At 45.0% G+C, this 25,133-nt stretch overlaps 3 protein-coding genes across 5 annotated transcripts; 2 read left to right on the forward strand and 1 right to left on the reverse strand.

Annotated features, from left to right (window-relative positions):
• The first annotated feature begins 775 nt into the window (after positions 1–775).
• Positions 776–4,379, forward strand: DNAJC9 (DnaJ heat shock protein family (Hsp40) member C9). Its single transcript, XM_048310798.1, has 5 exons — positions 776–1,416; positions 2,198–2,335; positions 2,458–2,712; positions 3,392–3,475; positions 3,895–4,379. The coding sequence occupies exons 1-5, from the start codon at positions 787–789 to the stop codon at positions 4,024–4,026; spliced, it is 1,239 nt and encodes a 412-aa protein (XP_048166755.1). The 5' UTR covers positions 776–786; the 3' UTR covers positions 4,027–4,379.
• On the reverse strand, positions 2,688–16,160 carry FAM149B1 (family with sequence similarity 149 member B1). Of its 3 annotated transcripts, none has more exons than XM_048310796.1 (15): positions 16,061–16,160; positions 15,325–15,429; positions 15,080–15,191; positions 14,020–14,162; positions 13,518–13,637; positions 12,407–12,577; positions 11,295–11,482; positions 10,904–11,034; positions 10,305–10,358; positions 9,753–9,865; positions 9,269–9,448; positions 8,202–8,328; positions 7,763–7,888; positions 7,161–7,242; positions 2,688–2,772 (listed from the first exon to the last, which is right to left on the reverse strand). In XM_048310796.1, the coding sequence occupies exons 1-15, from the start codon at positions 16,093–16,095 to the stop codon at positions 2,723–2,725; spliced, it is 1,737 nt and encodes a 578-aa protein (XP_048166753.1). In that variant the 5' UTR covers positions 16,096–16,160; the 3' UTR covers positions 2,688–2,722. The 3 variants fall into 3 exon arrangements, with proteins under 3 accessions (XP_048166753.1, XP_048166752.1, XP_048166754.1); XM_048310795.1 differs by lacking the exon at positions 2,688–2,772 and adding an exon at positions 4,026–6,427; XM_048310797.1 differs by lacking the exons at positions 2,688–2,772; positions 10,305–10,358 and adding an exon at positions 4,026–6,427.
• Positions 16,160–24,706, forward strand: ECD (ecdysoneless cell cycle regulator). The gene is made up of 13 exons (XM_048310794.1): positions 16,160–16,362; positions 16,688–16,805; positions 17,158–17,245; positions 18,212–18,390; positions 19,101–19,296; positions 20,178–20,306; positions 20,461–20,586; positions 21,334–21,416; positions 22,174–22,280; positions 22,707–22,884; positions 23,337–23,404; positions 23,482–23,702; positions 24,219–24,706. The coding sequence occupies exons 1-13, from the start codon at positions 16,167–16,169 to the stop codon at positions 24,435–24,437; spliced, it is 1,908 nt and encodes a 635-aa protein (XP_048166751.1). The 5' UTR covers positions 16,160–16,166; the 3' UTR covers positions 24,438–24,706.
• The last annotated feature ends 427 nt before the right edge of the window (positions 24,707–25,133 follow it).

Here is a 25,133-nt window from a genome sequence, read left to right on the forward strand (position 1 = left end):
TACCAAAACAAACACTTAATCAGGATGTAAACACCAGCCAAGCTCTCCAGTATTTATCGGCTTTTATAATATATTATTATAATGACTTACAAATAAATATTGCATTACTAATAGCTTTTATAGGGGATTTTTAAATATAATGTTTATATATATATATATATTTTTTTTTTTTTTAAGGTTTTACAATATTACCATCTGAATTCTGCAACCAAGAGTTGAAATCTGAGTTGGTGTTGTTGGGGTTTGCTCCCTCTGTGGTATTGGGACTGAGTCGTTCCACATTTCAACAGGCATGAGAAATACAAAGTAATAATTTTTATTGTCTGCATCTCACCTGGCCTGAATGAACCACAAAAGAGTCATGGAATGGTTTGTGTGGGAAGGAACCTTAAAAATCATCCAGTGCCACCCCCTGCAGGGACACCTCCCACTGTCCCAGGCTGCTCCCAGCCCCAGTGTCCAGCCTGGCCTTGGACACTGCCAGGGATCCAGGGGCAGCCCCAGCTGCTCTGGGCACCCTGTGCCAGGGCCTGCCCACTCCCAAATGCCAGGGAAGCTGGTTGTTTACCGGCGGAAAGTGGGAAGCCGAGGAGGAGTCCCTTTCATTTATTTTACTGACGGTAACTGTACCGAAGCGCACGCGGCGGTCGCGGGCAGGAGGCCGCGCTCACCGGCGGCTCCAGCGCGTCACAGAGGCACCGAGGACACCCCAAGGCGCCCTGACGGGCCGGGGTGCGCCCCGCTCCTGCCTCGCTCCCGGCCCGATCCTATCAACTCCATCAAGTCATGAACGCTACTCCACGAAGAGTCCCCCGCCGTCCGGAGCTCTTCAAGGGGCGGAGAGGCGGCCGCCCCTCAGCCGCCGCCGCCGCCCCTCAGCGGGGCCGCCCCTCATCCTCCCCCCAACATGGCGGCTCCCCCGCCTCCCCTCAGCGGCGCCGCCACCGCATCGCCACCACCTCCCCTCTTCACTGTGGCTTTTCCACCTCCCCTCGACGCCGCCGCCGCCGCCGCCGCCGCACCGTCAGCGCGTCCCCTCATGATAGCGGCTCCTCCGCCTCCCCTCGGCGGGGCCGCCCCTCAGCCTCCCCCCAACATGGCGGCCCCTCCCCTCAGCAGCGGCCCTGCCCCTCAGCTTTCCCCGCGGGTTCTTCCCGCCCGGCGCAGCCGCGGAGCCGCACTCCGGGCGCGGAGCGGGCGGGAAGGGCGGTGTGGCGTCGGCCGCGGCGGGGCAGGATGGCGCTGCCGCAGCAGTGCGAGGCTGCGTTCGGCACCGCGGACCTGTACGGCGTGCTGGGCGTGCGGCGCGGCGCGTCCGCGCAGGAGATCCGCCGCGGCTACCACCGCGCCTCGCTGCGCCTGCACCCCGACCGCGTCCCGCCCGAGCAGAAGGAGGAGGCCACGCGCCGCTTCCAGGTGAGGAGAGACGGAGGGAGGCGGTGGTGGCGACGAGTGAGACCCACCCACTGCCCCCCGGGTGACCAACCCGCCGAGTGAGCCACCCCCTGATGCCATGAAGATTTTTGCCTTTTCTTTTATAGCCCTGTTATACCTTTTTACGACTTCTGTATCCCTAGTGCTTTTTCCCTACATTCTTGGACTTGTTTGTCAAGCTGAGAGACTAAACATTTTAGAAGCTTTGGAGCTAGGGATCAGTGTGCCTCAGCCCCCAAGGTCCTCTCCAGAACACATTCTGTAAACTAAGATAGAACCGTCCAGGAGAAGGCTCCTTGGGGAGGGGGGCTCACTCGAGCCTCTCCTTGGGGAATTTTGATAGATATGCTAATTAGTAAAACCTATAATATTATACCTGATCTTTTGGGGCAGACTCGGGGGGGTGCATCTCGATGCACAGGACCTGGACGTGTGCACCTAAGGATCCTTAAAATAAACACCAAAGTAAAATCCCTTTTCCCCTTCTAACCGTGTATGACTCTTGATTTTAAGACCAGGAAAAGGCACCACCACCGGTTCCCCGAGTGACTGGCCCTCTGCCCCCGAGTGACTGAACCCTGAGCAACCGACCCTAAATGACTGACCCATCACCCCCTGAGTGACCACCCCACTGACCATCCCCGAGGTGGCCAACCCCGACCCTGAGGGACTAACCCTGTGCCCCCTGAGTGACTGACTGTGGGTGACTGACTCCCAAGTGACCGCTCCCCGAGTGACCTCCCGGCCACCCCTGGCCCCGCAGATCCTGGGCAAGGTGTACGCCGTGCTGAGTGACGAGAAGCAGCGCGCGGTGTACGATGAGACGGGCACGGTGGATGACGACGCCGAGGTGCTGCAGGACGGGCGGGACTGGCTGGAGTACTGGCAGCTGCTCTTCAAGGTGAGAGCGGGATGGGGCTGGGAGACAGAAGAACCCGGCACTGTTTGGTTTTATGAGTTTTCTCTTAAATCCTCCTGGTGAGTCAGTCCTGTAACTCACAGAGCATCACCTCTTTGCTCCAGGTCACCGTGAAGGACATCGAAGACTTCCATAAGAGCTACAAAAACTCGGCGGAAGAGCTGGCTGATGTGAAGGCAGCGTACATGAATTTCAAGGGTGACATGGATCGGATCATGGAGTCCGTGATGTGTGCGGATTACACGGATGAGCCCAGGATACGGGAAATGATAGAGCAAGCCATCGACTCCGGGGAGCTCCCGTCCTTCAAGGCTTTTGTAAAGGAGTCGAAGCGGAAGATGATGTCCAGAAGAAGGCGGGTAGGTTGCATCAGCTGTTTACCTTTGAATCTCCCTTGGCAGAAATACGTGACGCTGTTCCTGAGATGTTTGTCACAGGATTGCTGGGTTACACACCTTGCTGTTCACATCTGGTCACCTGTGGTCATCACCCCCCACCCCAAATCATTGTGGAAGGCTTTTCTACTTCTTTATTTCATTATTATACGCAACGTCTTATTACAGTTTAGCATGTCCCTGCATTTATCTACAAAGCTGTGAGTTGCTGGAATTAACAAAAACAAGTAAGTGGTGAAAATACATTTTGGTTGACTTCTGGCAGGTGTGAAACTGCTCTGGCCTAAATGGATTCTTGTGTACTTTTGGACGCTTTGTAGAATGTTATATGCCCATCACAGTAACCTGTAAGTTAATGTAGTATCTACCAAGACAAAAAAAAGTGGGTGTGGGAACAGGGATGGGGACAAACATCACATTCAACACTGTGAAAGAGCAGAAAAACCTCCTGCTCTGCTAAATGGTGGAACCAGAATGGATTTCCTTTGCCTGATTCCTCATCTGTGGCCAAACTTGGAAACCCTTTGTGTTTCCCTGCAGCTCTTTGTACACAGACGCCCAAAAAAGCATTTGGTAACTCCTGTGAGACTTGGTCAGATAACATGCAAAATACGTTGTTAAAAAAACCTGTTTGCTCTTTTAGGCAGAAAAAGAAGCTAAAGAGGCAAAAAAGACTAAAGATGAACTGGGCCTTGGTGGAGAAAATGACTTGCAAGCACTGATTAAAGTAAGCTTAAAGTTTTCTGTTTGTTGCAGATAACTTTGCTACTGGCTTATAATTGTGTTTTCCCTGAGCGTCTTTGATTTTGGATCCTTGCAACTCTTCTGAGTTCCTGAGGTTAAAACCTGGCCTTAATGTTATGTATGTACTTTAATTTAATTAGAATCAGAGTACAGTATGGATTTTATTACCTGTGTCTTTTTAAAAATTTACAGAGTTATTGCATATGCACTCAAAATGTTTAATTTCTAGTTTTAGGCAGTTACACTGGGAGTTTTAATGATGGTACTAAACTTTCTGCAGCTTGTATTCCCTGTTTAATATATTCCAAGATTTTGTGTAGCTATCAAACTTCAGTAGGATAATCTGTATTGGGAAGTTACAAAAGGTTTGAGTTTGGTTGGTGTTCTTTTCCCCCTCCCCAGAGCCGAAGCAGAGATCGAGAAAAGGAAATGGATAATTTCTTGGCCCAACTGGAAGCAAAATATGGGAGCAGTGCTAAGAAAGGAGGAAAGAAGACCTCAGCCAAGAAAAGAAAGGCAGAAGGAACGGCATAGACTGAAAAACCAGGTTTAATTTTGTATGGAAACGTGGATTTGGGAGAATTTGGGGTGTTTTCTAGGCTCCTGTTTTGGACTGTGTGCATTGACTGGCTGTAATTGGGAGGCGTGACACGGAATGCATCCTGAACAAGGAAGACAAGGCACTGCTGTGCTCATGTTTCCGACCCTTGGGGTGCTCTACAGTTTAGATCCATGTGTGCTGTTCACACATTTCTTCTGTAACAAACCTCCTGCTATTTTTAAAGGTCTTTGCACATCAGCTCAACAGGTGTTTTTCCAGTAGTTTTATAGTTTGGAAAATTGCAGATTTAATAAATGAGAAGGTTGGTTTGGTTTTTTTTTCCAGAGTTTTGCTTCCCCAGTTCTCTGTATGTTTTCTAAAAAAGCTGTTCAAAACAAGCCAATTGTGTTGATTCTTCTGATTTCAGTCAAGTAAATCCTGCACACTTCCACGGAGGATCATTTTTCAAAGGCATAGGAGCCACGAGGTGAACACTTTGGGAGTTGAAGGCCCTCACAGCTTCAACAACAGCTCCTGGGGGGAAGCCAGAGGTAGATGGTCTCTCTGTTCCCTTTTACTTGTCTGCTCTCAAAATTACCCTGATTCTGAGAAAGTAGAGTATATCATTGTGTTTTTTAACACAGGGCTTGGAGGTTAATTTTATTACACAAAATAAGTAACGGTCCAGGAGCAGTCCCTGGTGTCAACCATCTGTACAGGAAACAAAAATGGCCTTAGGAGGGGACTGCAGTTTTTAAACCCAGTGACTCCTCTAGGCTGTAAAACACTACCTTATGTTAACAGAAGTCTATTCAAGTTTGTCTGTTTTTGTGACTCTCGTGCTACAGAAAACTCACTTGGTCCCTGAGGAATGGCACGGATACAAATGGGATGCTTATCTGCACTTTGCCTGACATAACTGACACACTGCACAGTGTTCCAGAAGAGAAATTGTATTTTGAAATAGTTTAGTGAGTAGAGGCCTCTGGTGAGCATCAATTTCTCTCTCTGCAAACTTAAGAGGTTTAGATTGAGCTCAGAGCTGCTTTTGTTTTTTTAACTTCTGGAAATGCAAAGGCAGGTTAACCCAGTTAGGTTTGCACAGTTCCCTGTTTCTGACTAAAGCATGCTTGGATCAACTGGACCGTGAGCTTCAGTATTGATGAAAAATCATTAGCTGGTCTGGAGTAGGGAAGCTTTTTTTCTATTTTGAACTGTAGTTTGGAGAATAATAAGAAAATATAGGAAAACTGCTCTTTAATTGGACTAGAAAGGAACAACTGTTTTTGGGGAGCATCCTAACTTTGTTTAAATACAGCCAGTGGTTACCTCAGCTTGTTTTTACACTTTAGTCTGGCACTTATTGTTTGGGACTAAGACCTTCAACTAATCACTTATTTTGAGAAGCCTGTATTTCATGTATTTTTTTGTCTTATCTGGAGCCACAAGGCCAATTCCAGCAAATGCCTCTGTTAGGTCTGTCACACAGGGCAGACACAGTTCCTAAAAGCTCCATTGCATATGTGGCTTCTGGAACTCTACGTTAGATTGCATAAATCTTGTGTAATTACAGGTATTTTTAGAAAGGGACACTGAGCTATTCTGTGAAATTACCATAAAATGTCTCACCAGGAAGACTTTTTTTGAGTTCTGTCTGAAGCCACTCATAGTAAGAAGTTTCTTTTTGCCTGCTCAACCTTCTTCAGTCACTGAGGAAGAGGTAAAAGGTTTTACTATAACTCAGGAAGAGGCAGTGGTGTGCTACCCTTGGAGCTGCCAGGTCACCTGTACCGCTGCCTTGGTTCTACGCACCTGTGTTCGTACCTGCTGCAGCCACCACAGCATCCATCACTTGCCTAAGCTGAGTGCTTGCTTTTGCTAGTACAATATTGCTTTAAACATATAAATACAGTTTTAAAAAAATGAAAATCACTACTGCTGTGGAAGGCCGGGTTAACCTTCCTAAGGGAAGAATGAGCAGGTCCTGCAGTGCCTGCCTGTAAGGACATGAACCTGTCACCAGCCTCATGGAGAACAGCACAGACTGAGAGTGTTTGCTAGGTTTCCTAGGAGTGGGCCTTCACTGGAGTGTATTCACCCTTCCACGGGAGCATCACTTTCTCTGCTGGTAGAAAATGGAATGTTTAAGCGCACCCCTTCTAATCTTTGGCAGCTGCTGCTTAGATTTATATAAAAATAACTATCTGTAAGGAAGGGTGTTGGAAAACTCTGTGTAAACAACGTTGACCTTGCTGGGAAGGAGGGGTGGTTCTTGACTCTCTGGAGAGGGACAGATGGGTGGACGCTTCTCCATGGCACGTTAGAGCCCCTGTTTGCTTTTTGTGCCTGATCCACTTCGGCCATGGGCTTTCACAGAACCACGTGGTGGAAGACCTGACAAACAAAGAGATCATGGACAGCCTCGAGACTTCGGGAAGGTATCACAGCTAAGTACCAAATACATCTCCTCTAGCTGAAAACTTAAAATGTCTTTTTACTCCAACACATGCCTATCAACTGCATTTATTTATACCTTCCAAAAGGGGCAAAGTTTGTGCTTGCCAAGTTGCTGCATTGCAGGGAGCGACTGCATTCCCTGATACTTCACCAAGTATTCATGTCTGCCAAGTTTTTCTGATAATTTAAGATTTTTTTTGGTCAATACAGCAGTCAGAAAACTCATCTTGCATTTTTTTTGACAGGGGGAGCAGATATATAATTTCAGTAGGAACCACTCCTTGCCTGCTTAAAAACAAGTTACTTCAGTTTTAGTGCCTTTGTTAACCTCAAGTTACTATTTCTGTTTAAGCTGACAACTCCTGCTTTGAAAACTTGGACATTGAGAGGCACTGGGGCTGGTCACATTAAGATTCCTTACTTGATTTAAATATTTGGTGGTAATAAAAACACAAAAACCCCAACAAAATGCACCCAGCTGTACTCTGGAGTCGAGTAGGATATAGCAAGGATAACACACCTGTAACAGCAAATTAAAAACATGGATGGAACTTTGAAAAACCTCCCCAGTGGAAATCACCTGTAGGAATGTACCCCTGTAGAAAATGCATCCCTGTCCCAAAAGCCTCCTTTGTTTGATCTTAGTCAGCCCTGTGGCTGATGAGCATACCTGAAGGTGTCGATCCTCTCCTTGTCCAGGATTGATTACTATAATCAATAACAGTGCAAGAACGGCGGCGCTGGGAGTCTGGCTGAAAATACAGTTCAAGTTATTTCTGTTTGCATGAAAAAAAATCATCAAGGTTATAATGCAACTACAAACTACTTAAACACGTGTATTTGGTAATGGGTTAGATGTTGTAAAGGTCTAAGGGAAGCTTTAAAGAAGGGTCAAATCAACTTTAGAAGTAGAAAATACACTTTTCTAACACCTATTTAGAATGATCACTGGGCCACTTAGAGGCAAGTCTTGCCATTTCTGGAAATTGTACTGTTCCAAAGCAGATTTTGTAACTGCTGAGTCCAGGATGTTGAAATTATACACAGAAACTAATCAAGCAGCTATTTAAAAGCTGTTGCTGAAATTACAGCTTTCAAAGCTTAGATAAAAGTACTTTGTGAGATACAGGAAGGTATCAGTAGAGTAGGTGTTTCAGTAAATTAAACGGAGAGTATTTGTTACTCAGACAGACTGGACATTGATTAACGTTAATTGTCAAAGCACTCTAATCTGTGATTAAGGATGATCTGGTGTAATCAGCCGTGCTTTACCAAGGATGTGTTGGTTGTGTTAGGCCTGGAGAAGGGATCAGGTAAGAACAGCTGCTCTTGGAGCTGCTGGTGAGCGTCTTCTTGTGTCGTGACAGTATGAGCACGGCTCGAGTTCCCTCGAGGTTTCTGCAAGGAGAAATAACAGTTATGGCTTTTTTTTAGTGCAGCAGTCCATTGAAAATAATTAACCGAGGAATTAAAGCTAATTTTCCAAGGGAATCATTTTATACCTAGTTATAAGGAGGGAAACATTCAATTGGCATTAATGAGAATTAAGCATGCAACGCTGGGTGATGCTGTTACTCAGACATGATACAACATTTTTCGTGCATCTATTTGACTTGCTGTCACAAAACAACAAATAAATTGGAACTCTGTGGCAGCTGTGATAACAACTTTAGATTATTGAGTAATAAAATGGGATTCTTGTGCCTGTTACCATTTGCCTGTGGGGTCCTGTGGTGCTCCCATGCTCTGCCACGGTGGTGGTGGCAATGGGTGGCAGGGGGTGATTTCTGTTTAGCAGCAGTGGGGAGGGTGAGGTCAGCTGCTCCTGTGCAGGCAGGCTGGAATGCACCAGTAAGAACAGAAAAAACACACAGTTTATATGTTTGGCACGTGGAAAGGTGTAATATTGTCAGTTTCTTTGGCCTTCTGGAGTTGACTTCTGTAAGAATACCTTGGAAAAGCTTCAAGCCATAATCTACACTTTAAAAAACACTTCCCTAGTGCTCTCTACTTACATTAAAAAATATATTTTAATAAAGCAGAGATGTCAGTACTTCTTAGATTGATTGAAGCCTGAGGAAAGGGAACAGAAGCATAAAACATTGGAAGGAGAAGTACCAGTTATGAAGGGACAAGGAATAAGTCTCTCAACAGTATGTGACAAGAAAGCAACAGACTGGATGAGTTTATAGGTAAACTGCAAAATTAAAATCAATTTACAACGTGTGGAATAGACAGGTCTATCAAAGCCTGCATTGTTTCCTGAGACCCTGTGGTCCCTGTAAATGGTCCCATTCAGTCAAGTCACTGTGCAAAATAAAAGTGAGATATTCTAGATGTGACTGAGGGCTCACTAAGTGCCCTTTGGTCAGTCAGATAACCTATTTTAACATTTTTATAGTCCAGTCTGGGCTAAGACAGCAACATGCAGTGTGACCTCCAAAAAACACAGATTTTTAGATTTACCTTGAAAATAGGCTGCAGAAAAAGACATCCATGTCAAGAAAGAGATGGTGGTGTTCACTTCACTTGTAGAGGACAGACTGAGGTCTATTGCTCTGTGCAAAACTACCTGAATCTGGGAATGTATGTGACTCACTGACTCGCAGCTGGCAGCACAGTGACCATCAGCTTTAACAACTCGGCTTTCTCAGGGGAGCTGTGCTTTAAGGGGCAGTCCCTCTCTTTACTCCAATAATCCCTGTCCTCCCTACCCAGGGATGCTTTCCGTGCTCTCTGCCCCAGTACCCTGCAGGGAGAGGCTGGTTTGGGACGTACAGGCGCCTGCAGACGTCGTCTCCGGAGCGCGGGGTCCCGATGGGATGCAGGGTCCGTGGGGGGGGGTTCCTTCTCCTCGTGCAGCGGGACAGGGATGAGGTGCTGAGCTCCAGGGGACGATTTGGCCACGTCCTGGTGGAGAGGAGGGAACTTGATCCTGGCCGTTTGTCATCCAGGTCCCTAACAAAACAAAAAATTGCAAGACCAAAAGAGACATGGTCAACATGACAACTACTCTGTTACCCAAGTGCTCACCTACAGGTGACTTCAGTCATAAAATACATGGGCAGAAATTATGAGAGTCCATTTTTAACATAATTATATCAAGTAATACTCTTTCACAGAAGACAAACAAGCAAGCAGGAAAATAACTGAGAGTTACTTTCTCTGGTGGAGGAATTTTATCTCACAAGGTTTTGGGTTGAATCCCTCTCACTGTGAGAGTGCTCTACTTTATTTACAACAGGTGATCTGTAGTTCTTACAGTGTTTTCTCCACTACAGGCAGGTTCCTTTGGTGTAACTGGATCCCATGGATCACGATCAAGCCATTTAGGTTACGCTGAGAACCACTACTTGACCCTTGAGAGAGACTTACCTGAAATTTAAAAAAATAAGTAAGTAAATTACTGTTTGGCAGAGAAACACACACACACACACACATATTTACAGACTTCTCTTTTTGGAGAAGAGTCATTAATTTCTTCCATGACATCCAGATGTATACTCGGTTATATTATTTCCCCATCTAAGACAGGGATCTTAGCATTTCAGTCTTTAGTAGTGCTTAGAAAACGTCCTAATACCATGTCCTAATACTTAATTTTTTCCAGCTGAGCAGCTCATTCGCTGATCTTCCAACAATGACTAATCAGAAGCTTTACAAAAATCATTTTCAGGGTATATTGACATTTTATGTCAATAACAGATCTGCAAACTCCTTTTCTGAGATACAGACTGATCTGGAAAAAACATCAGATTCCACCCGCCATAACAAGAGCAAATAGAAAACAGCAGAGTTTTAATCCCATACATACTTGAGGTGTTTTTCTCCTCTTTTTGCTTTTGCGGCCACATCTGGGTTTTGGGCACTACACACACAGTAAGGGGACACAAGGGACAGGTGGGGGAAGAAATAAAGGAGAAAGAAATAAAAAGAAATAAGGAAAGAGTTGAATTAAAATGGAACAAATAGGTAACACTTCGGTGCTCACCACTCTAGGAGCAGATAACCTAAAGCAGATCATACAGTTAAATTCAGTGTGTGAGAAAAAAACTGGTTTAGAACTGCACTGAGATTTCTCCCTTCTTGCTGGCTGAATTAACTATAAATGTGAGACTGGGATCCCACACACACAGTCCTCAACCTCACCATTTAATCGAAACATTAAGTTGTGGAAAGAACTACATCCTTAATCAACAGCCACCACAGATGTCAAATACTACGTTTCAAGGAGAAATGTAGGAATTAAAACTTCCAACTGAGTAATAACAGAACTTAAGTGTCAGAAAGGACAGCCACCATTCACACAGAGTCCAAACTAGTTATTTACCTAAACACAACCAGTCTGTTTGCTGAGGTAACACTGCGTTTATTCATCCCCACAAAAAACAACAGCTGGCTAAAAATCCTTACCAGATTTGATGTCACCGAGGGCATCTTTGTGTGTGGCACACGACGTAACAAGGCTGGCAGAGGATCCAACTGCAAAGGGCTTCTGGCATCTGCTCGGAGGGTTTCTACTGTTATGATATTTTTCTCATCATCTGTGCAAAGCAACAGAGAATTCCTGTCAATATTGGCAGTGCTAGTCATGGACAGTGCTATGAATCCAATTTTTTTAGAGACAGTCCTCTTGGATGATGAATTCTGCTGAGTTTTTTGAAGACATGTTTCACACTGTTAGCAAAATAACCTTTTTATTCCCACTGAAGAGATCATTCCCAAACACATCTCTCTCCCATGGCATCTTTGCAAAAGTAGCTGCAGTCCCCTTTTGAGCCCTCACTTCAACTGCGATCCTTACCAGAGGCTGACCCTTCCCAGTGCCTGCAGATCAGTTCTTCCATGCAGACCAGGACTTCACTCCACACATCATCAAACACAAACGTGAGCACAGAATCCTTCATGCAGGAATAGGGAGAGACAGGAGGAAACCCCAATTTCCGTCTTCCAGAGGACAGTCCCATTTTCCTCTCGTGCAACTCCTCCTCCCTGTAAAAATGTAAGCATTACCTGCACCAGAAACACATTTTCCTGTATTTACTTTCGGTTTTCCCACCGACCTCAGTGAGAGATGACTGACACACCCTGGTCTCCTGTACAGAATGACTATAAATGATACTTCATGAACAATAAATAATTTACTCAAGAGATCAAATTCACATTAAAAAAATCAATATTAATAGTTACAGTGCTATTTCTTCATCACATTGTTAGGCTCTGTATCTAATGAGAGCACAGAATCCTGAAGACAAGAGAGTGATATTATTTGTTGCAGCAATGTCCCTCTGGCCTGTTGCTGGTCAAAGCAAGAAACATAACAATTTGAATTTAATGGTCCATGCAGCTAAGTGGCTTTAATTATTAAAACCAATTAAGTAGTCAGGAACTGACAGCACCCTCTAGAGTCCTTACCCAGGCCATATGTTCATATTGTTGGTCTGAATAAAGGAAAGGGGCAGAAAGATAAAAATAGTGGTAATCGTTTCTTGACAAGCATAAAATCCACTCTAGTTCTTAAAACTACCACTGGAAAAAATCCAGGAAGGTACAATTCTGTCCAAAATGCCAGTACAAAACAGAAGCAGAACACTGCTAGTGCGTAACTAACAGCAGTGAATTTGACATAGTATAAAAAATAAATGGTGTTTAAATACACAGGCTCTTAGTTATGATGGAATGAAATATTCAAACCAAGCACAAAAATGGACTGCATGAAAAATTACCAAAATATTCCTAAAAATAATTCAGCAAAATAAATTGTCCTAGGAAATGGGCTGGGAGAATTCCCAGTGCCTGGGCAACCTCAGGCCTTTGGAAGTTCTGTAAAGAAAAGAAAAATAAATCCATCAAGTATCTGTATCTTAACTGCAGGAACCCCAGAACACTGGTACTCCTTTAATATTCAATACCTACACATCTCTGTGGTCAAATGCCAAGTATTCCTCCACTATGCCTTCAGAGAGAATGACTTCCTCCTCCCCTTCATCGCTCTCTGAGGAACACAAGGTTGGAGACTTGGAAGGGTCGGCCTTTTTGTGAGCAGGAGCAACAAAAAGAGGCACCTTCTTGCCAAAAACACTAAATCTGAACAGGTGACAGTTTTCAGAAAGCAGAAATAAAGATAAGTTGTTATTCCACCTCAAATAACTGAGAGACAGCAAAGTAGTTAAGGGCAAGCAGTAGCGAGGCAAACAAATTATTCATTACTGTAACAACTTCTGGTTTGGATACCTTTTAATTCTTGCTAAGGAACCTGAAACTTCAGGGAAAAAATATCCAAACCTAATTAGAAAGCATTCTAAAATATTAAAAATAAAAGCAGCACTAGCATAGTGCTTTGTATTTTTTAAGTCCTAGGCAGGTTTAACAGATGATTAATAATAAAACCAGCTACAATACATAAACATTCTTAAGAAGTCAGCAGCAGCAAAGATATTTCTATTTACTGGCCAGTTCACTGTAGCCGGCAAAAGCACAGCTACGTATTCTTGCTATTCTGAGTGTAGATAGAGAAATGCTGCTAGCGAGGATTTTCTTGCTATTTTCTAAGTCCGTGAGACACTTTTCTCTCTCACAGAAGAGGTAGCAGGGAATGTAAACAACCAAGCCGCCTGCAACCTTGGAAAGTCTTGTTTATGGTACAGTAGAAAAGTATTTTGACAATGGATGTTTTAGGATTTTAGCCAATCACCCCAAGGGGTGGCTGATCCTTTGTCCAATTAGACTGTGAAGAAAAAAGTCTATAAAAGAGTTTGTAAAATAATTAAATAAATCCATCTTGCTGCACAATTCCTGCCTGCTGGATCTTCTCTCCTCCTCCTCCCTACGGCTGCCGGACACGGTGATATACCCTAGGGCCTCGGCCTGCGGTAATATCTGAGTGTACTAAATTCAGTTTAAAAGGAAAAAAAAGACTGTGCCATGTTTAAAACTCAGCCTAACAGGAAGGCTGCACACTTTAAGAAGCAGAGAACAAACCTGCCTTCGCACCTTGGTATGATCCAGGCTCACTGCTGGTACTTACTCATCAGAATCCTTTTCCTGTGGTGAACTTACATCTGAGGGAGCCAAACTGCCCGAGGGGGAACTCGAGTACCATCCATACCCTTGGTCTGTGGGGATCACCACCTGCTTCCCCACCACCCTGCCACGGCAAAAGCAAAGGATAAATACAGCAGAAAACCTTGGCAGTACGTTTATTGAAGGTTGTAAGAAAGAACAGCAGCAAATCCTAAAAGCTCTGCTGGGAAGCTGTGTATTTTCCTGGTGACAGTTTCAGTTTTCTGAGAGAATTCTGCTCTGTTAAGGCCAAGTCAGTTGCAAATAGCAACAAACCTCTGTCAAGGAACCACACGTGAGGTAACAGGATGCTTATTAATGACAGGCAGGCACATCACCAAAGTCATCTTTTTATCTGTGTCTACCACGTACTTGCATAAACCCACCCTGCCACTTGTTTTAAGAGCAACTGTGTGCATCCCTACCCTTGTTGTGAAGGTACTAGCATCAGTCCATTAATAAAATACCTGAGATGAGGAAAGCTGGAGGACCACTGATGGCATTCTTCCCGCAGTCCCTCAACATGAACGTTTTCCTTCTGCTCATACAGAAGCTCATCAATTTGTCTGAACATCTGCTGAACTTGTTGCGTGGCAGCCTTATCAAATTCCTAGAGAGGAAAGAAAATACCTAGTGAATAGCCTTTGCAGTGTTTTTTAAAATGATTTTTAAAGTACAATTGAAAAAGACAACTATTTGTTTAAAGCTTAGCAGGATTGCATTAGAAAGATTTTGACTTTAAATAATTTTCTCCCAGAGATGATGCAGCCTGCCGTTAAGACTGATGGCAGCCACATGAAAAGCTTACACTGACACAGCAGAAAAGCTACTAAACATTTTGAAATACCCGTATTATTACATTAAGTTACAAGACTTAAAGAAATCAGAACAGGAAGGATAAAATTCAGTGATATTTTAATGCAATGGAGGATTTGCTGATTCCAGTGTCCACAAACAACAGCAACACAAGAAGCAATGCAGACTGCTGGGAAACCCTGAACCTGAGGGATGGTCACGTCCTCTGTTACATGCAGACACAATGGGGTCAGTTCCGGGGTCATTCAAATCCAAACCGCTCCATCTCACCTCCCAGAAGGCAACAGCACACTTGGCTTTGGTGGATGGAGAATAAAACAAACATTTCTAAAGGAAAATAATGTTTTAGGAACTTCCTGTATTTTGAGAAACATGCAAGTATGCAGAAGTTTGATAAACTCACGCCAAGTGTCTGAAACTCATCCAGCCATAGCTGGGGTTCCACAGTAACAGCATTTATAGATAGACTCGTGCACTAAATGATTTGCATTTCCAAAATTTTCGGTGGAAATGCAGGATATTAACGGAATAGTATGAGCCTAGTGTGTTTTGAACTGGAAGATGGAAAGAGGTAAAAAAGATGTTCTTTCTATAATCACTACCATGATTTTTTTGACAGATCCAAGTATTTTTATTCTGACATGTCTTTGCAGTGGTATTTCAAGTGTCTTTCTGTGCTAGATTTGGCTTGGCTGATTATGTTCTACTCACGTCATAGCCCCAGGAGAAGACTGAGCTGTCTTCTGTGGAGGTGTCAACACAACTCTGGCTAGCAGTCTGTGGATCCCCATGATCATCCGATTCCTTACGGATTCCCGACTCCCTGAAACGCATGCGTTGAGCCGGGAAAAAAAGCAAGCGAAAGAGCCCACAATAAACAATGACAAATCGAGTGTGCCAGTAAACAAAGCCTAGCTGTATCAGAACAGGTGTATCAGATATGTCGTGACACGTACCTGGAGGTCTGGCCGAGGTTTTCAGCGGTGGGTGTGGCTGAGCACACCTGAGCCCGCGGCTCTGGCAGTGGGTGATGCCTCAAGGCATGTTTCGGGAGTCCTTGTCTAAAAAAGCAGAAGTGGAACTTGCCATTACTTACAAGAAAAAACATTTACAGAGTTCCCAGTAAGTTTTATAGGTTTTTCTTTTCTGCTTCTTAAGGACTGTGCACACATTGATTGCTATTAGAAGGCTAATTCTTGTCGCCCAAGCTTTAGGTTTAAGGTGTCAAAACTAACTCTAGGGTAAAGATGAAGTTAAAGGTCTTGGCTTCAAAATCAGTTAAACTTGAACTTAAGATGTTGTGAATTGGCCCACAGCTCCCTAAAAGTGGAGACAATGCCATTATCCCTGTAGATTAATTAAATAAAATTGAACAAGAGTAAACGAGCCGAGTAAGTCAGAACTGACCCAACTCCTGGGTCAGGAGAAAAAAGCCAATTACAGGGACGTAATCGCGTTCTGCCACACCGGTGTTTGGCCGGGACCGGTGCTTAGGAATCCCGGGAATCCTGGGAACCATCTCCCGTCGGGGACGCGGTGTGACCGGGCCCGTCACGGGGCCCTGTTTGGTGCTGGGGGGAGCGCGGGCGGCAGGCCCGGGATGGGGCCAGGGGGATCGCGACCGAGATCGGGACCGGGACTGGGATGGGCATCGGGACCGCGCCGGGGACCGCGGTAGCGGCAGCCACTCACGCCTGCACCGGTTTCCGCGCGTATCGCGATATCATCCTCAGCGCCGCCGCGCCGCCGCCGCCATCGCGCCGCTCCGCCCGCGGGGGCGGAGCGCGGCCGCGCCGCGATGGAGGCGCTGCGGCGGCCCGCGCTGCCCGAGGACGCGGTGCGCTACCGCCTGTTCGCGGCGGCGGCCGCGGGCCCGGGCGGCGAGGCGCTGCTGCGGCGCTGCGCTGAGGTGCTCCTGGTGCGCTTCGCTCCGCTCCTGGCCGCCTACGTGTGGCAGCGGCAGCCGTTCCGCCTGCGCTACGTGCCGCGCCGGGGTGAGCCGGGAGCGGGCCGGGCCGGGAGGCGCGGCGGGAGGACGGCCCGGAGGGGGCGTGTGAGGGGGAGCCGGGGACGTGTGAGGGGGGACCCGGGGGCTTCACAGACTCACAGTGTCACAGCATGGGTCAGGTTAGAAGGGCCCACCGCGGGCATGTGGTCCCACCGCCTTGCTCCAGCAGGGTCATCCCAGAGCACACGACACAAGATTTTGTCAGCTGGGTCTGGAATATCCCCAGTGAGGGAGGCTCCGCACCCTGTCTGGGCAATCTGTTTCTGCGCATGGGGTTGCTGAGGCGCCTCTCTTCTCTCTGCCCCGTCCAGGCGAGACGCCGGCGCACATCGGCGGCACCACGCTGTTCGGGGATAACGTGGAGGACGAGTGGTTCATTGTGTACCTGGTCCGGGAGATCACCAGGGAGTTCCCGGGGCTGGCAGCCAGGTACAGCGGGTCCTGCTGAGCTGCTTTTTTGGGAGGGGTGCCAAGGGGCAGTGCCTATGCTCTGAAGGTCCTGGCTAAATATTCCCCATCCTTGGAGGTGTTTCCCCATCACGTACACATTTGAGGTGTCCAAGGCCAGGTTGGACGGGGCTTGGAGCAGCCTGGGCTAGTGGAAGGTGCGCCTGCCTGTGTCAGGGGGGTTGGAACCAGATGATATTTAAGGTCCCTTCTAATCTAAGTGTTTCTGTGGTTCTGTGAATATTAAAAAAACCCCAGCAGACATGGATTCAGAAGTGTGTTGTTGTGCTTTGCAAGGCTTTTCCTGCTAAGAAACCAATTTCTCCTTGGCCAGGATTGATGACAATGATGGAGAGTTTCTCTTGATAGAAGCAGCTGATTTTCTCCCAAAGTGGCTGAATCCTGAGAATAGTGAAAACAGGGTGAGTAAAACTTCTGTACAGTGGGCAAGGGGGCCACAGTGGCCTTTTATGGAGCAGCTGGAGTTTCCTCTTGTGCCTCCAGCCAAGTGGTCTGACTGCCTCTGAAAATCCAGAGTGCTGGCTGTCCCTTACTGTTGCTCTCCTCAGGAGCACTCCTGTATCCACCTGAACTTCCTAGCTCTGCTAGAGCTACTTGGAATTTTTTTTTTTTTACCATATTCTGGAGTGTTTGGGCAAGAGGATTTGCTGCCCTCAGAGTAGGAAATGCTCAAGGCTGGAGTGTTGGTGTCTCTACAAGGATTCAGACTGAGTCTGGTATAGGTGAAAGAATGAGCAGACACCTTCACCTGGATATGGATAGTTGCTAGTAGTCATGTCATTGGCAGTGGATTAAAATGGAAATAATTAACTTGGTCATTAGCAAAAAATTGTTTAATTATTTTTCCCCTACTCCAGGATTCTTAAAAGGGATGGAACACAGCACAAAAATTGATTGCAAATGTGAACTATCAGACTCATATTTTCCTTCTGTTGGAGGGAACGGACTGCGTGAGGGAGTTGAGAATGTTGCATTTAGGGCTTTTCTTAGGATCAGGAACCAGCAGAGGTCACATGTAGCACCTGAAATAATGCTTTTTAGTCCCTGTGATGTTCTTAAGCAGCTAGGTTATGCTGATTCTCCAGAAGCAATTCTCTAGTTGAAGAGAAACTTGGTATTATTGTTATTAAGGAAACAAAATAATTTGACCAAACTTGTTGCAGTTAAAATAGGGGTTTTTACTGGTTGGATCATGGTCTCTGGCATCTCAAATAACTTTTTCAAAAAAGCTATGCTGCTTCCTGTGTTGGTTCTCTATTTGTACTTTATATTCTCTGTGTTTAAACACATGCATTTGTGTATGAAATGAAATTTTCCGGTGTGTGACTGTTCTTACCCCGTCTGATGAGAACATTGCTGCCTGCCAGGTGTTCTTTTATAAAGGAGAGCTGCACATCATCCCGCTGTCGGAGACTCCGGAGCAGGACTGTGACCTCTCTGCTCCCTGCCCCACAATCCCACAGGCACTGGCACTGTTGTCCAGCCGCTCCGAGGAGTTCCTGGCTGCAGAGCCCATCAGGGCTGCAGTGAATAAACGCATCGATGGGTATGTGGGTGCTTTATTTTGGCCCTCTGCACCTGTGGGGTTTGATTCTGTGCTGTCTGGGGTTTAAACATTTCCCCCATAGATGTGATAAAGTTGGTTGCTTTTCAGAAACCAGCAGCTGGAGGTTTTTCTGTGGCCCTCCTGGAAGGAGTGGGATCCGTGTCCTGTAGGCTGTGATCTGAGGGCTCTGAAACTGGTTCACTGCTATGATTCCACACCTGGCAATGACGAGTTACTCTTCCTTCACATTCTTCTTATACTAAAAAACCTGAAAGTTCCCTGATCTTTTAGGAGCCCTGTGCAGGAGGAAAAAGAGGATTTGAGCTAAAATGTAGAACCAGGAGGATTTTCAGAGCTTCAGCTTGTCACAGCTATGTTCAGCCCTGTACTTTATTTTTTGCAAGGATTTGACAGCATATCTTTTACAGAATATGGTGAAGAATACTTCATAGCTGGATATGTTGGTTGAGTTCACAGTGACTCATCTTACCCACGTGGGCATTCAGTTTTATTAGCCGGGTACATTTATATAAATCTATTACAGAAACAGACATTCTAGGCATTAGATTGGCCAAGTTTTAACTTCAGGATAATCTTCTGACCCATAATACGGGTCATGGTAAATACGGGTAAATACTAAAGTGAAAATAGGCCTCATAATAAAAAAGGAGTGGTTTAACTTGCACTTCGTGCACTCTGTTGCTGTTCAGGTATCCCGAGAAGATCCAGGCCTCGCTGCACCGAGCCCGCTGCTTCCTCCCGGCCGGCATCGTGGCCGTGCTGAGGCAGCGCCCGTCCCTGGTGGCTGCGGCAGTCCAGGCCTTCTACCTGCGGGATCCGGGCGATCTGCGGGCGTGTCGGCGCCCCTTCAGAACCTTCCCTGCAGAGCAGCGTGTGATGGCCCTGGTAAGTGCTCTTCTAAAGCCTGTGACGGCCCGGTAAGTGCTCTTCGAAAGCAACTTGTCACTTAATTCGGTTCTGTATCTGACAAGGCTTCTGTGGCCAATGGTATAAACGCATAGATTGAACTTCAAACTGCGTGTTTTCTGGTGGTTTGTCTTTTTTGTTCCTGCTGGGTGGAGGGATGAATTTCCATTGCATTACATTAATAGCGTCTCTGCCTTCAGATTGACGTGGCTGGGCTTTCAAAGGGCTGATCATGAGGGAACTGTGTCTGAAACCAGAGGTTATGATAATAGTTCCTCTGCTGAAATGCCTGCTGCATAAATTGATCTCCCTGTGTGATCAGAGCAGTTTGACAGCACTGCCAGCCAACATGAGGAGTTGCTCCTAACCAGTGCTTCACTCCAAGGCTTTTCACCTTCTCAGCTGTGCTCACACAGCTCTGTGAAAGCTTTTATGAAGTGTTTTATCTGATGTGTTTTGTTAAGAGTTGTACCTCTAGACTCCTGAAAAGAAGCTTTAGAGTCAAATTTTCGATTTCTAGACTGTTTCCAAAATCCCAGCTTTTAATCAAATTTTATTTTAAAAAATACAAAATACACCTTGTTGATGGGAATGCAGAATCCTGAGGATTTTTCCTAGTGTATTTAGACTGACAAAAGTTCATATTTGCTTGGGGATTTCAATTTGGAGCATACTTTGTAAGGCCTGAAAAGCAATGTATCAGAAAAATCTATCTAAAGGTATCTTTTGAATGCAGTCTCAGATATTGCCTGTAATATGGGTGCCTTAAAACACAATTCAGTGAGCCTGGTGGGAATCTGATGCCTGTCCACAACACAGTCACACTGCAGGGAGTGCTTTTTCTGCTCTGGCTGTTCCAGGTGACTTTCACTCGGTGTTTATATGCACAGCTGGTGCAGCAGAAGTTTGTTCCAGACAGACGCAGTGGATACACCCTGCCTGCCCCATCTCATCCTCAGTACAGAGCCTATGAACTGGGCATGAAACTGGTAATGACTTTTTTATGCATTTTATACTTAGTTTGCCTTTTTATGTATGTCCAGGAAATGGGTCTTTGTCTGGAAGTTGCCTGCTTGTCCAGAAAAATGTGAGCAAAGTCCGTACACCTTGAGAACGTCTTCTTGTTGCATCTTTTATGTACAGGCTCATGGCTTTGAAATTCTGTGCTCCAAGAGCAGTAAAGTAGCTCCTGATACCAAGAGAAATGTGTTAAGTGGTCCTCTGTGGGAGAGATTCCTCAGGAGCTTGAAGGAGAAAGATTATTTCAAGGTGAGGCAGTGTGTCTGTGGCTTTTAAACATTCCAGAAAAGATGCATTTTAGCTCTTGAACTTGTGTAAGTAGTTGCAGCAGGGCAAGAACTTGAATTCTTATCTCTGTGTAAAATGAATTAATGTCTTTAAAGGAGACGTGCAGTTTGTTCCCCTTTGAAAGTAATTTATTTTGGAAATTAAAAAGGAAAAATCAAGATTTGGAGATTCATTCATTCATCTAAAGGAAGGAGAGAAATACACTTGAATGAAGAAAACTACCATAGGGTGTGTGAGGTGTAACTGATTTCACTGGTTTGCATTTCATTTGCATGCCTCTAGAATTAAATATTCTTCAAGATCTGTACATAACACCACAGACCTGTGTGGGCCCATGCAGGTGTAATTTTTATGTGTGTGTGGTTTTTGTGAGTTCTGGGGGTTTTGGTGGGGTTTTGTGGGGTTTTTTTTAAAGATGCCTTTGACTACTTATTTTCAGTTTAAAAATTGGACATGAATTGAATACTTACTTGAAGGTTATAAAATTGGACAGCTCTATTGAAATTCTTAGGTTAATATACTTTAATATACTTTAAATATAGGAATTTTCCTGTATTCAGTTCCAAGTGTACATGGCAAAGAGGTTTTACTTGTTTTGGTTTTCTCAGCATTTCTGTGTGACAAAGAGTCATCCTTATGAAGCCTGACTGTGGAGAGGAAGGGGAGGGAGAATTGTTTGGATTCATGCCTGTGACTTTCATTAAATAGGGAGAAATGGAAGGATCTGCAAAGTACCTGGAACTGTTGCATATGGCAGAAGATCACTTCCAGCAATCTGTTGCCCCAGAAAGGTAAGATCTACTTGAAATTCACGAGTGTCGTGCACCATGCCTGCAAATCCTTTAACTTACCTTTAAAATCCTTGTTACAAAAAACCTGAACCCTTGTTCTCCATTGTACATTTAACATTGGTGCTGTGGCCAGGACATACAAGTACTAATTCCTCTAGAATACTCCACTAGTAGAAGTTCTTGCTTGAGTAACTATTTATCTTGGTTTTGTGAAATGCTAAGCTCTTCCAAGTGGGTTAAGAGGTGACTGAAAAGTATTATTTGCTTGGTTGACTGTAGAAAGTGTATAAAAGCTTCATTGAAAAGCAGTCCCAGTGAATAATAAATACAGAGTAATCTGTCTCCTTTACTCAGGACAGGCAGCTGGCTGTAGATTTCTCCAAAAGATCAAATCCAAAAAGTAAATCACTACAAAATTATCTGATCCCTTGCCAGCTCATAATATCTTGACTGTTAGTTTTTTGAGTTTCCAGTCTGTGCTGTTTGGGATCTGGCAGTCTTCATATTTACCAAGGCAAAATAAACATAAGGAGCCACGAGGAATGGGCTTTGGAGCCATCAGCTAGGAATTGCAGGGACTGACTGTGTCCTGTTTTGGCCAATACCCTGTACAGTACTCTAGGACTTCCCCCAGATTAATTTCCCTTTTTGATGTGTTTGCACAGAAGGAAGAATGAAGAATTCAAGTGAAAACCTGAATGTAAAGCATGTGATCCCGTTGAATCCATTCCAGTAAATTGAATTTTTTTTCTTCTAGCTCTGTTGAAGTGAGCCCAGGTGATGAAATCTTGACACTGCTACAGACAACATCCATTGATTTGAAGGAATTTGAGAGAGAAGCAGCTTCTCTTCCTCCAGAGGATGGTGAGCTGGATGCAGGGGAATTACTCCTATTACAAATGATTATTTGTGGGGGAGAAGGGGAATGTTGACAGCTGTGAAGGGAGAGCCAGTCCAACCTTCATTAAGACCAAATTCTGGATTGGCTCTCCCTTTTTAGAGTAAGCCTTTCTTCCTCCATTTAGTGGCCAAAGGCTTCTCAGTGACTAGAATGGTATCTCTTAGTTTGAAGCTGCATGCAAAGCAGTTTTCAAGTAGTGAAACGAAATCTCCACTCTCTTCTTCTCAGCTTCTTGCTGCCTTATGCTGTCTGTGACCCAGGACCAGCACAAAAACTTCACAGTGCAGAAATGAGCTGCAGAATGGTTGCAGTCCTCTCAGTCCTCCGCTTTGAGCCCTGCAGGCCAGCAGGCGTGTGCAGAATAACAGATCTGTCCTGTGTGCTTTCAGATGACAGCTGGCTGGATATTACACCAGATGCTCTGGATCAGATGCTGAAGGAGGCAAGAAATGAGTCCCTTCCTTCCACAAATGAGGAAGAGCAAAAATACGACTTGGAAACAGTTGCTGAGAGCATGAAGGCTTTTGTGTCCAAAGTCTCCTCACACGAAGGAGCAGAAATGCCATGGTAGTAGCACTTTGATTTTGGGGTCTGGTGTGGAATGCTGCACTTTGCTGCAGCCCTTGGGTTGATTCTGTGATGCAGAGAATGAGAGTTTGAAGGTGTTGTGCTGTGCAGAGGCCTGAAACAACCCATAGCAGTGAACATGTACTTGCTTTTAAATCAGCTTGGTGACCGCCCTGACACTGGTGCAGGTTAAAGTGCTGGAAGCTGAGCTGCTCTCTGTCACTCCGTTTGATTTTGTGATCTTCAAAATTTTTCTCTTGTCATTCCAGGAATTCCTACACTCACTGTTTCATGTCTAATCCCTACAGGCTTCAAACTTCCGGGTGCTTCTAAGTTCAATTGTCCCAATTTCAGTCCTGGCTTGAGAGAAATCCACGTGGCTTGTGCCTGTGTCACGCTTACGCAAGCATAAAAGCTTTATTTATTTATTTTAAAATATTTTTATATTTCAGGTCATCTGATGAATCCCATGTTACCTTTGATGTGGATTCTTTTACAAAAGCACTGGACAGAATTTTAGGTGAGATTGCTTCTTTATTTGAAACAAATCCCTGCACTGATTTCTTTGCTGTTGTACTGACACAAAATGATACCCAGGGGCTGACTCAGAGGAGCTGGATTCTGATGATCTGGATGAAGAGGAGGAGTTTGATTTCTCAGATGGGGATGATGAAGACTTGGATGCTGGAAATCAAAGGCAGGACCAGAAGATGTCTCCTGAGGAGCTTGTAGGCAGTCTCAAGTCGTACATGAATGAGATGGACCGTGAACTGGCACAGACCAACGTTGGTAAAAGTTTCACCACCAAGAAGAGAGGGGTGAGTATGCCTTGAGCTCTGATTTGTAGCATAGTAATTTTGAAACAGGAGATATGCTGGAAGCGCCCATTCTGAGTAGTGTGATCAGAACCTTCCCACGTGCAAGCAAAGTGTGCTGTAGTTGCACCATAATACATTTTTTTCAAACAAAAGCTTACCTAAGCTTTGAATTTGCATATCTTTTCCAAGACTTTTATTTCCCTGTTTTTAGTAGTAGGGCAAGCAGCTGCAGCTTGACTTGTGAGTTCCTGTAGTAGTTTGCTCCCATAGGAAGCTGAGCCAGGACTCAGCAACACTTTCTCTCCTTACCTTGGAACTTAATCTGTGTGATGGGCAGTGATGATTTTTAGCTGGCGTGAGCATTTCATGGGTCTGTCAGGACTCTGGAATGTACTGGACTTTGTTGGCTGCAGAATTGGTTTTTTGTTTCTTTTCTCTTGTGGTTTGCCTTTTTTTTTTTTTTCCTTAAATCTGCTCATGCAATTTGATAAAACTTTCTCTTTGTACTCGCTGCAGGCAAGGTCTGTTGAAGCAGCCACATCTGAGAGTGCTGGCCCTGATTCTGGAACTGAGGATGCTGAGCTTGCACCGGTGGATGTGGACATGAACCTGGTAGCAAACCTGCTTGAGTCCTACAGTGCCCAGGCTGGCCTGGCAGGACCCACCTCGAACATTTTACAGAGCATGGGGGTGTATTTACCTGAAAACACAGATCACACTGGCTCGAGCAGTTGAGCAACGCAGTGAGACTTTTGACAAGACATGGGGATGGGGAAATGAAGTACAGACAGATGAGCAGGATGTGGAAGAAGAGGCCAAAGGTTTTAATTTCGAGCATTCTGTTCATTATGTGTAACTTCAGAAATGCAAAGTGCATTTACCTGCAAAAGCCTTTTGTTCGGACTCTGTCTTGAATGGAAATGAGATTTTCCCAGTGCTAACACATTTTCAGAAAACTGAAAAATGATGTCATGACTCAAATGAAACTTTTATTGCAAAACCTCTCTTTGATTTTTCCAATCATTGATCCAATTTGCCACATTTCTAAAGTGTCCTTTCACCCGTTGCTAAGTGGTTTCAATATCTGGAAAGCAGTTCTTGTTCTGAAAATGCTGCTGCCTTCAGGGGGAGGTGGGGAAATGCCATGTTACAGGAAGAGTCTCATGGATTTGGGAGCACTGGTTAGATGTTCAGGAGACATTTAATCCTTCCCAAAAGTACGATGCTGCATTGTAAGAACTTCTGATAATAAGGAACAGGCTCTTACAGTTATTAAGCAGAAGGATTTAAAGAGTAACTGGAGCAAATATGTACATATTAGCCAGAAGTATTTTTTAAATTTATTTCGATAAAAACAGAAATACAACTTGATTACTGAATTTTCTTTTTGAGGTATGCATAGCTTCCTCAGTGCAGTATCAAAATTTCTTG

Source organism: Corvus hawaiiensis, chromosome 8 (genome assembly GCF_020740725.1).
Source record: "Corvus hawaiiensis isolate bCorHaw1 chromosome 8, bCorHaw1.pri.cur, whole genome shotgun sequence".
NCBI lineage: Eukaryota > Metazoa > Chordata > Aves > Passeriformes > Corvidae > Corvus > Corvus hawaiiensis.